This window comes from Candoia aspera, chromosome 1 (assembly GCF_035149785.1).
Source record: "Candoia aspera isolate rCanAsp1 chromosome 1, rCanAsp1.hap2, whole genome shotgun sequence".
NCBI classification, from domain to species: Eukaryota; Metazoa; Chordata; class Lepidosauria; order Squamata; family Boidae; genus Candoia; species Candoia aspera.
This window is the reverse complement of record NC_086153.1, coordinates 280,459,763-280,472,018: the sequence shown is the minus strand read 5'-3', so window position 1 is coordinate 280,472,018 and position 12,256 is coordinate 280,459,763. Positions and strand designations below refer to the sequence as shown.

The 12,256-nt window shown below is 39.1% G+C and overlaps 1 protein-coding gene across 1 annotated transcript in view; it reads right to left on the bottom strand.

Moving 5' to 3' along the window:
• Positions 1 to 12,256, bottom strand: part of LTK (leukocyte receptor tyrosine kinase) — an 81,740-nt gene that overhangs the window by 27,026 nt on the left and 42,458 nt on the right. Inside the window, exons 11-17 of the mRNA XM_063288714.1 lie at positions 9,876 to 9,977; positions 7,918 to 8,095; positions 7,114 to 7,264; positions 4,262 to 4,393; positions 3,269 to 3,425; positions 896 to 1,078; positions 196 to 294 (exon numbers count right to left, since the gene is read on the bottom strand). Coding sequence (XP_063144784.1) covers positions 196 to 294; positions 896 to 1,078; positions 3,269 to 3,425; positions 4,262 to 4,393; positions 7,114 to 7,264; positions 7,918 to 8,095; positions 9,876 to 9,977 — 1,002 coding nt within the window. The remainder of the gene's footprint in view (positions 1 to 195; positions 295 to 895; positions 1,079 to 3,268; positions 3,426 to 4,261; positions 4,394 to 7,113; positions 7,265 to 7,917; positions 8,096 to 9,875; positions 9,978 to 12,256) is intronic.

Sequence of the window (12,256 nt, the reverse complement as noted above, 5' to 3'; positions counted from 1 at the left end):
ATGAATGGCATAGTTCTTATGTTGTGTTGAATCCCCATTTTTGACACCTAATTCTCCTAAGAGTGATTAGGTGGGGTACAAAAAGGAACTTGTGAGTCCTAAGACTGAGGTACAAAAGGAACGAGTGAGTAGATCAATATACTTGAGGGACAAGATAAATGATAAGGTACATCCCACTGTGGGACTATATCTGACCTGCCAGAGGGCTCAAGAAGATCTCCCCAATTGGATTCACAAAGGAAACACCATGCTGCCCATCAGCAGTAATGTCATCTGTTTCTGAAGCATGTCCACCTACAAAAAGAACAGAGGGATATATTTAACAGGACTACAGAGATCCATAGGTTATCTAGATGCCAGCTGATCCAAACTTAAGGAATCTGGAACTAACAGAAAATTTTTGTACTGAGGTCACAATGCTGGGTTTTTTTCCTGAAATTTGCTGGAAATGGATTTAATTCTGTGGTTCAGAATAGCATTTAGTTCAACATCACAGCTTCATTTTAAATGCATTATTTCAGTTCCTGGACAAATCTTTAAAGACACGTCTTTAAATGCTTGGCTACACCCTCAAATTTCTATGGATCTGATTTTCTCAAATGATGAGACACTGCTGGGAATACCTTCCTTGCTTGCTTATCAGAAATGGAAAATATACTGCTGTGAATGCAGGTATGCACTGTTTACTTGGACAGTAGCAATAATGAGAACTAAACTTGTAGAGATTGATAATGTTATGCAGGTTTGATAAAATAATACGAAATCATGTTTTGTGGATGCAGCATTCCATTCTCCATTGCTTTTTACTATGGAGGTCCTGGACATGGGGCAGCACAATAATTTTAGACCAAAATGAAGACTCAACCTGATATATACTAAGCTTTAAACTTTATACCTTTGTAGCCTCCTCCTCCTCCACCAGATGTACAAGCTCCTCCTCCACCACCAAAACCACCAGATGTGGCCCACTGGAGCTTCTCTAATGCTTGGTGGCAGGCTTCACCACCTTCTCCACCCTCCAGAAGTGATTTCCCGGCCCTGGGAAACTGGGTGATACTTTCCCAACCACCACCTCCACCTGTACAGTATGAAGAGGAAGATAATGACATTCACAGATAGATGCTGGTATTTGATTTCATTTTTTTAAAATATAGCAGGCTGAAATTGCACATCAGTTAGAGGGCAAAAATAGGTAACACACACTTCAAACAACAAACTAATAAACATTAAACATCTACAACCCATTTCCGATATTTTGCTATTGTACAGTATATTGGCAACATCATACATTTCTGTGCCAATGACACAAATTATGGGGACCCATTTTTTTAACCGTTCAATCATGTCTAATTCTCAGAGACTGCCTGGGCAAGTCCCTGCAGTTTTCTTGGCAAAGTTTTTCAGAAGTGGTTTGCCATTGCCTCCTTCCTAGGGCTGAGAGAAAGTGATAGGCCCAAGGTTACCTAGCTGGACCCATTAAAGGAATGAAAAAATATATATAGTTTATATTTCTATATAAACTATTCTCTCTCTATATATATATAATGTGTATATTTCTATAATACTGCCTCTGTTTTGAATATACATTCAAATGTATTGCCATGTGTTTAAAATCTGATTGCTAACCCTGTTTGAGCACATTTTGAAGAATGGATTACATTCCACCAGTTAGGCATTTTCCTGTTGAGATCTTCCTCTTACAAAAGTTAAATCTCATTATGGTTTACTTCTAACTTAGTTTTCCAAATCTTACCCAACTTTTTCCTTTCCATGCCTAAAACTTCCATGGATTACCTCTAAAATTTGGGGCTATTTTCAAAAGCTATTGTTCCTTAGGGCTACCATATCTGGGCTGTAAATATCGGAAGGACCACTAAGGGGCAACAAAGAGTTTAAATTTTTATAACTACATATCTGTATCTGTATCTATATCTATATCTATATCTGTCTGCTATCATTTCACAATCATCTGGACTGTGGGCCTAGTTGTTCCTGCAATTCCTAGTGCCAAACACCAATAACCATGAAGGTTGCTAACTATGAGTCCAAAGGGCCTATTCCTTGGATCTACTTCCAAGAGTCCAAGAACATTTTTTAAAGCTTAATTCCCCTTTTTGGACAACTGCTGTTATATAGGTCAGGATCAACCATCTTTCCCCAGTGCAACAAGCCTCAGAAAATTCCAATGCAGCAAGCTAAATTGCACATTACCAAGGGTAATATTGTAAAGCATAGGGAAATAAACATAACTTTAAGAAGTTATTTTTCTAAGTTTCCTTGCAATGTGGTATGAGGAATTTTCAGAGAGAGAGGGAAGAACTTATCTTTGGCTCCCTGTGTGCTGTGATGGCCGCTAAATATTTTCTTTCTCACACAAAGGCTAAATAAATGCTTTCTTTGGTGCTGATGGAAGCTTTTTTCTAAGTTTAATTGCCCAGTGAGAAGGAAAATTTCCAGGAGAATGGTGAAGAGGAGACAACTTGGGTGAGTATATTAATGCTCTGAAAAAGGATTTTACACACAGAGAATAGTTAATGCATTGGACTTTATCTGGAAAATCATCTCTTATCCATGGTACTCAGGGAGTAACTGAGCCAGTCATTCTTTCTTGACCCAATCTACTTCAGTGGGGTCTTGCTGTGGGGCAAAAATTAGGGGAGACCCCCTTGGATGCCACCTTGGGTTCCTATAGAAAAGGCAGGATATATTCTCAGCTAAAAACAGCTAAGATACCAGGATTTTCACGAAGAATGGTAAACTGGAAGCTACGGAAAGCCTTCTCGGGCACACACAAATACAAAGTTGGCAACCAATCTGGGAAAAGGGAACTGGAAATAATACCAAGAGGGAATTTCAGAGTGATAGAGAAAGGACCATGACACTTAAAACTGCTCCCAAGTCCTGTGGCTAATCTTAAAGACTAATTAGCATACCTATTCTTGCAAACGCTTTTAGGTTATTAAAAATATTGATACCGCATGCATTGTTGCACATACTGTAAACCACAATAAATCTTAGCCTTTATACAGCATACTTCAAATGCTTAACATTCAGTATGATATCTTCGTATTCTTTCAAGAATAGTTTTTCAAGAAAGGCCCCAAGGTGAAAATAAGCTCTGACTGGTCTAAGTTTGCATCTGCAAATATAAAATCAGCGTATATAAGTGTCACGCAAATCCATTTCCTGTGAAGAACCTTAAGTGTATATAATCTCAGCAGATGTTGTTTGCTCAGCTGCTGGCCCCTTATCCAGAGCAGATTCTCACCTGCTGCTCCAGTTCTCCCACTGACCCCAGGTATTGCCGAACTGTTCACATACTGTTCCAAGAACGCATCGTCCAGGGAGCTCTCCTGCGCCTTCAGATAAGCCTTTCCTCCACCCCCTGCCGCAACAAGCAAAGGTTCAAAAGCTCCATCCTTCTGCTGCTCAAGAAATCACACACACACACACACACAAACACAAGGAAACATTAAGGGAACATAGTAGTTTCGAAGTCAAGCACCAAACAAAACAAAACCCCAAACAGAAATAAAAACTCCGGCTGGAATGGCTGACATTATTTGGCCTCAGCGGCAAGCAGCGTAGCACAGTAACTCTTGAACAATCTTACGCCTGACTCTAAAACCAGTAATGCCAGGTCACATAATTTTAAGCTTTCTAGAGCAAGGTCTAGGAAGGGTAAGGAAAAGCAATGGCCATTCAGCGGTTGCAGGACCAAAAATTGTCTGGGCTGATTGAAATGGCTTAAAATATTCTCTCTGCCCGAAGAACTCTATCTGCATTAAAGACACTAAAGTTCCGTACTGAACAATTCTCAGCATTTTCAGAAACCACAGTTCCCAGGAACTTTTGAAGGAGACATTGCCAATGAAATTGGTATGCTATCAATGGCCTCTATTCTTTCAGAGAACATGGGTAACAATTCAAACCCATCAGTGTGGAGAAGGACAAAAAGAAAAAGGGCAGGAATGCACGTCCTGTTAACTTAGGGGTAATTCATAATTCAAATTGTCTTGGGCTGTTTTAGGACTGCATGGTGGAGGTTGTATTGTTTATCAGCTGCTAAGCAGATCAGCAAGGAACATCCTGATATCTCCCTGTTGCAATGACTCTCTCCATTGCCTTACAGCTCCATCATGAATTATGCTTGTATCTCTGTTTAAATATTTTCCATATGGGAAGCTGCTGCAACTGGCCCTTAAATACTGCTAACTGGATACTCCTTAGTAATTGCTTGCAGAAGAACATAAAAACTTACTCGAAACACATAGGTGGCTCCTCCGCCCCCTCCCCCTCCTCCGCCCCATTCGGTCGATCCCTTTAATCTCTTGTACTCTTCTTCAATTTCTGATGATTCTCCCAGGCAAATCTGTTTAGTGTGATAATTAATCTGAAAGAGCAGAGGGGAGAAAAAGAATTAAAATCTGGAGAAGATTTTTTTTTATTTAAATAGATAGACAACTGAAAATATTTTGTCTTAGATGTATTTGGTTGATAGATTTATATTCTGCCCTTGCAGTGGTTTCAGAAGTCTCTTTTTAAATTGTATCCCAACGTCAGTCCTGTGAGGTAGATTAAGTAGAGGGATAGATAATCAGACCCACCAGAGATGGTTTCTCCAACTCTGCTGCTGACCATGCCTGGCTCCATATTCAACACTGACCTCAAGACAGCATTACTGCACTACAAAGTCCCCAAACACTGGATATCTTGGTATCCTTTGACAACCAAGGATTCTTTTTCTTCTCCCTCACATTCTATTTCATCAGCCCATCTTAGGGAAAAGATCTCAAATACAGTTTGGCTGGCTTGCTACCTGCTTAGTAGTAAAAACTACTACTATCATGCTTCACAGGGTTTGCTAGAGTAGCTCCATGGTGAACCAAAGGCTTTTTGCTTCTTTTTTTGTGAAGGAAGAGGAAGAAGCAGGCATTGGTTAATTCAGAGATTGCTGGAAGCTCTGAGTGGGGTATCAACTCAGTGACTGACAAATCTGAAGCATGGGGAATGAGGGCTGATTGGCTGGTGTCCTCAGAGCTTGTTGACTATTGGTTAGTTCATGCTGAGCAGTGATTAAGTGAAGACACTCCCTTCAGATTTGAAAGCTATGGTAGACATCTGCAGATGGTGAGGATAAAGTGGGGGAAATCCCAGACTGGGTTTTGTCTAGGAATTACTTGCAAATGGCATGGCTGGCTGGAAGACTGAGCATACCACCTGACCCAAATCAACCAATGAGCTTCAGTGACTGTAGATGGACCTGAACCTAGGTTTCACCAGAACTAATCCAACATGCTAACTGAATTCTTCTAAGATTATACTAATCTATTCATTATTCATGATCAATGAATCATAGATGGCATATATTTACTACTGCAGAGAGCTTCTGCCTTTTTGAAAATCCTGAACAAAAACTGGGATCACTTATTCTCCACATTAGCAGAAAAGGCCACTTTTAACATTTTCTCTCTTTTGTCTATAATCTAGGATTTTTTTCCTCCCAAATGTAACAGTGGTTTAAAATAAATTCCAAGCTGATCAATGTTAGATTTCAATTTACCCTTGGAACATTGTCAGCATTCTAACTTGGAATTCCCAGGTTTGGAAAGAAGGCCATAGAAACTGAATCATAAATAGCAATTTATCTCTAGGTTGGATAGGAAACAATTTTTCTAAACAATTTCCATTAGTAAAACTCCAGGGTTGCTCAGATCAGACAACCAACATCACTTGGAAGATTTGCTCTTAACTGCTTCCTGTTCATAGGACACTTTCTTATGCCACAACAGACTATTTGTCCTCTATCAACTATTCTGACAGTCTGATGGGCAGCTGCAATCTAAGCAGTAACACAGATGCCTTTTGCATTCCCTGCTGTCTTAATCCTTTTCATTGTAGATGCTACCTGCCACCTTCTGCATAAAAAATACACAAACCAACCAGACCAGCAACGATCTGGGAAGAAATGTGTTTTGCCTGAAGACTAATATTTAAGTCACAAATCATCACTGGTTGTAATTGTTTCATTAAGTAAGTGAGAATGGAGAAAACTTTACAACAAGGAGATATGATCTGGATGACCACCTTTCAACATTCCCATGTAAGCAATAGTAAAAATAGTAATTTCCTTGACAGAAGGTACAATAAAGCCCAATCTGGAGAGCAATATGGTTTGCATATGAAAGACCACATGTGGTAGCTTCAGTAAAGCAAATAATAGAAGAAACTAAATCAACACTTTTTTTTTGCAATTCTTGTACAAGCTTATTGACAATTTATACACACAGCAACGTCAAGTAATAAAGATTCTACAGTACTGGACAATACCGTTCTGGCAAGTGTTCTTTCTGCCCAGATAAACGCTCTCCCTGAATACAGATAAACCTCAAAGCTTGGCTGCACCTTCCTTCTGAACTGCTATTAAACATACAGTCTTTCACCTACAGCTTGAAAGTGCTAACAGTGCAGAAAAAGTGTTATAAATTATTTCTGCCCTTGTCATTCCTTGCCTATGTAATATTTTTCTTTTCTTCCTCCCCACCCCTTTTTTTTTTAAAGCATGTCTTACTATCTTTTCCAAATAATTTGATGCAGCTTCTATTTCTCCACAGTTCCTGAAAATGAACTGGAAGTTTTCTCTCTTTCTGTCTGTGCACTAGAGGGTAAACCCTTGTGTGCTTACATAGCTAAAGATAATCAACAGAAATTCATCCAATTGAAACTTTCACAATCCTCTGTAGGAATTTAAACAGAGTGATAAAAAACCAAGGATTTGTACTGTAGATCATGACCTCTTAGGAGAGCAAGATGAAACAGGTAAAAGCAGGACACTTACAGATCCAAAAGGAAAACATTCTATACCACATGCTATTTGTTGTTTGTCCAAAAGGTTCAGCCGAGAAGACACTGCTTGGAAACACAGCAAAAAGAATGCCAAACTTCAGGCTAGTAAAAAAAAAAAACACACCTCCTTTGCAATCCTTTGTGCCCTATGTCCCATTTTGGAGCTATCATTATTGAGAAGACTGCCTCCTGAAATGCCCTAATCAACCTTTTGTCACAATCTACAAGTGCATCAAGTACTTGATGTGGAAAGTGTGCGCGCCTCACCCTTAGGCAGGCGTCTTCCCCTTGTTGCCCCACCAACATATAGAGGAGCTCATCTTTTTCCAGCTGGAAGTTAGCTGAGATAAAAATACCATGGGATCGCTTGTTGTGGTTCTTGGCTCCTTTCCCTCCAGCTGCTCCATAGGCTGAAATCCTGGAGAAAAGTAAAGCAATTAGGAAGAAACTCTACAGCTCAGAACGAGGTTCCAAACTGTCTGCAACCATGAACTCTTCACAGCCACAACCCTGTCTTCAAAGAGATTCTGGTGATGTTCAGCTCAATATCAAGCCCATCTTTAAAGTGATTGATTATGTGCCATTAAGTTGTTGTCAACTCTTAGCGACTGCATAGATAGATTTTCTCCATGATGATCTGTCCGTAACCTGGGCTTTCGGGTCTTCCAGCGGTGCACTCATGCACCAACTGAGTCTATTCACCTAGCTGCTGGCTGTCCTCTTCTTCTCTTTCCTTCCACTGTTCTTTATTAAATAAAACCTTTAAAATCTGTTATTCCTACATTAAAGTTTTTATTTTTTATTTTAAAACCACATGGACAGAAAATATAAAATCTTTAATGTAGGAATAAGAATACTGACCTATCCTGATGTAAGAATTACACTGCTAATGTACCGAAATAAAGGAGGGGGGAATTCCAGATGTTTCTGGACTATACCTCTCACCACATCTTGGACCACTGGCCATATTGAATGGGACTGATGGGAGGTGCCATTAGGTTTCTTGGCTTAAAAGTTACAACATAAACAGTAGGTATTCTTATTTCCTCTCCTCATCACACTGATACTCACATATATCGGTCTGATGCTGGCACTTTCCAAACTTGTACCCCTCGTAGTTTTCCCTCTTTCTCCACAGTCACTGATACATTGGTGTTGTGATAAGCACTATCGCACTGTGCTTGAGTTGGTCCTCGAGGTCCACTGGCCCCACAGGATGTAAACCACCAGAGATTAACAGGTGTTTCCTCTGGTATTAGAAAAAGATTCAGAGCTGTGACTAACATGTCAACTTCACTTTCTTTCCCAGACCATATTCACACAACCTGTCCATAATAAAAAGGAAAAGCAGCATTGTCTGGCCAGCTCCTGCTTCTGATTTCTCACTAGCTTTTCTAGAGGATATAGCAACAGCCACATTTGCCTACAAATTCCTTTCCCCCATGGGGAATGTGTTACTAATAGCTTTGCACCCCCAGCATCAGCTATCTCAGTGACACATGTTGTGTAAATTTTTATGCATTACTGTAGCCTTTCTGTAACAGACACAGAAAGATTATAAATCCTTCTCTTTTGAAGGCTATCAGGAAAATCTTCAGTGTAAGAATGCCTTTCCAGTGAACCACATACATCACTGTGCAATTCCCATTTCTCCTCTTTTCCTGCCCAAAGGTTCTCAGCAACTTCCAGATCACAAGATACAGTACTTCAGTTGATTTAATGGCTCTGTCACTTATGGCAATGCAGTAGCACTGAATATTGTGGTGGACTTTGGATTAGAATGACTTCCTTTCTTGCTCTATTTTATTTTTGCCTCCTTTTCCAATGAAATTTTAGCCAGAATGGCCACCTTGAGAGGGCATTGGATTGAGCAAGGCTGAATACCATGTAAAATTCTGAATTTGCAGATGTGCAAACTGGTTAAAAAACAAAATTTTCAGAGCAAATGTTGTTTTGGATCTTCAGGTCCTCACAGTTTGATTCCAACTTGAACCAAATGCAAAACCCCCCAGCAAAAGCGATTTTGTGGTGGCAGCTCTGTTTAGCAGATCAAGTAAAAACTCTGTGTGTGTGTGTGTGGTGGTGGTGGTGGTGGTAATCAAAATGACTGGAACCCTTGAACTGGGGCTACTTCAAGAAGCATATGTATTTCAGTAACCACCCCCTTGGCAGGATGTATCTATGAACTGGATTTAGGTTCACACCACTTCTTTTTAACAAAATAAAGCCATCTACATAAAAATGTAAGCAATAAGCATAGATTCAAGACTGACATGGTTCAGTTCATGCAAGTAGCATTCGAGGGAATGATTTTGGAAAAGGAAAGAACAGATGGGGGTGGGAGCACTGATCCAGACTGAAACTCAAGCAGGAGGCAAAGAGCACTTAATTTTTTTGCCCTGTGTTATGGTCCCAATTCAGGAACCACATTCAGACTCTGCAAAATTGTCTGCTGCTCACATTTGTAAAAAAAAAAATTAAAAAGTCATAACGTTATTGCTCCAGTGCAAAAAGTTGGAGATTCTAGGGGTGAATTAGAATTACAGTAGGCATATTCGTTCCAGTTTTACCCACATATTATCCACCAAACTGTTTATGCTAAGGAAATCAGGAAATACAGGAAATATGGCTGAAAATTAAAAATTATTAATTTAAGAATTATCCCATTCTTTCTGTCCAGAAGGATTGAAATAGTTCCTGTAACTTTCTGTGAATGTGTTGTTCAAAAGCTGCTTTATTTCAGATGCCTAGATTTAGCATTATGCCAGTAATTATGTCAGATTAACATCATGAGAATAATAATTTTTTAGCCATTGAGGTTTTTATTATCTGTATTGTATTATGTAGTATAGTGTTCTATAGTTTTATATTTATGTTTTATTGTAAACTGCCCAGAGTCCCTTTTGGGAGATGGGAGGTGATAAATAAATAAATAAATAAATAAATAAATAAGTTTGCTATGGAAAGAAATCTTAGCAACAAATGAGTTCTAAATGAATGCTGTGAATGGATACACAGTGGATAGTCACCTAAAAGAAGGGGCTCTTCCAAAGGATTAAAAAGACGCTCGTCCAATCTATCAGTTTCCAATGAGTGGTGCTGTTTTCCATCAGGTTGACTTTGTTTTCTTCCTGCCAGATTTTGAGAATGGGTGAAATGAAAAGACAGAAGAAGAAAGAGTTTGGATTTTTTTTTAAAAAATCAGGAATTTTTTTCAGAGAAATTTTTGCTTAAAATCAAGAAATCCTATCTGCAAGACTTCAGGACTGAAGAAACTTTAAAAAAAAGCCCATGTTAACTTTCTTGTACAAGTGGAGCCCAGAAACCTGCAAAAATGGCATAGAAAAATTATTTGCCATCTCTTTCCATTCATCTCTTTCCACCCATCTCTGCAGCTCTCCAAATTCTGAGACTAAACTGATCAGTGTGGAGCACAAATCCTTTTGCATTTTCTTCTGGGTTTATGGGCCCAGTTTAGATTGTAATGTAGAGACGCTGGTTTTGCCTCTCTTCCAAAACTTTATGCAACCCCACAGTAATTTTCTGCATTTGGCTTATCAGAATGTTGACTGATTTTACATTCTCTAAACTGGTTTGTAGTTAGTAGCAGGAATTGTTAGAGTTGAAAAAAATGCTACCTATATCTAAGGACAGTGTTGTGGCCTGGTGACTAATTTTGCCAGTAAATAACCATCCCCTCCAGAGAAGGCAGGTGTTCTATCAGTAGCAACAACAGTAGCAGAGCAAATTCTAGAACAATTGTAATGGCAGCTACAGTAATGGGGATAAAACGAATTCATACAACAATATAGTAGAAAGCGTTGGAAAACTACCACATTATGTTTCCCCAGGAAAATCATCAATGGCTGAAAATTAGTACAGAATCCTTAAAAGAACAAATAGCATGGATGATGGCCAACCTGAGATAGGACACAGTATTATAAGAAGATGATGTGGTAGCCCTAACTTCAGAGGTGAGAGTCATGCATGAATGTTTTAGACAATTACCAACTGAATACAACTGACAACAGTAATGAAAACAAATTGCACAAAGAGATTGTTAAGTGCAGTTTTACCACTGTTAATAACGTTCCACTTTGGAGCCTTGATCATTGGTTAAAAACATTAGGGTTTTTTAGTCCTTGGTGTATGTTTGGGGGTGGGTGGAGAGAATTAGCTACAGAGATAGATGGAGTATCATACTGTCAACTAAATTCTACTTATGGTGGTTACTCAGGATGAAAATTCTTGATATGACATACTTACAACATAATATTTCCCATTTTTGTTTTTCCCAATTTATTGGGTTCAGTCTATGGCAGTATTGTAAGGAGAGAAACCACAGTACAACGTTTTAGCCACTGCTACATAACCTTATACTAGTTATTTGAAAATTTTTACTTTATACAGTATTTCTGTTCTTGACAGATGCTGAACACACTCAGAAATAATTAAATTTCCCCTCCCTTCTCCTTGTCAAGAAAGCTATGAACAATTCCTTCAGTGAGCCCCAGAAGATTTCTTGGGTATCATCCTGGAAGAAGGATGCTAGAAACAACTGCCAGCAGATGATATTTTTTTCATGCACTCTTCTAGATTAAAAACAAAATGAAAAATGAGTAGGATGGATTGTGGGAGATGTCTCTACAATTGCTCCTTTTTGCATGCCCAAAAATGTCCAGTACAGATACAGACTTGGGGGCAGTGTTGCTCAGTTTGTGAAAGCCCAGGGGGCGACAGTGGAACTGACTTGTGCTGCACAATTTTCATACTGTATCAGGAAGTATAGCTATCGTACCACCAGCTGTGACAAAACTGAAATTAATGTAAAATAAACTATTTAGATTAAAGAAAAACCAAATAGTGGTACTTGCAACCGAGCACAAAGGGGATATTGGACTCCTTGGCCTTCAGTTAAATATTTTAGGAAGCTAAAAATCATGAGCATTTCCCAGCTCAACTGCTGACATCCAGAGATAGACAGTCAACTTAGTCACTGTCGCAGGATGTAAATCACTCTTTGGAACACTGCCTCGATTTGTATGTCTGATTCAGTCTTTAATGGAGAAGCATCCCAACCAACTGTCCTCATGCAGTTCTCCATGTTCATACAACTTTTCCTCCTCTTCTGAAAAAAATTCAAATTTTAAGGGCACTATCTCTATCTCAGCCATAAAACAGACAACCATATTCCTAGTCTCACTGGTAATTGTTTAATCATGTGTATTCTTGTACTTCTGGGATCCATTTTTGCCCACAGTAGAGGAAGCAGAGCATAAACTGAGATCACACCGCTACCTGGTACACATATCAGCTCATTCATTGCTTCCTCCATATGGCTGGAGTAATATATCAATATATCATGTTAATTCATCCCATTATACCTAATCTGTATCACAGGATAAGAGCT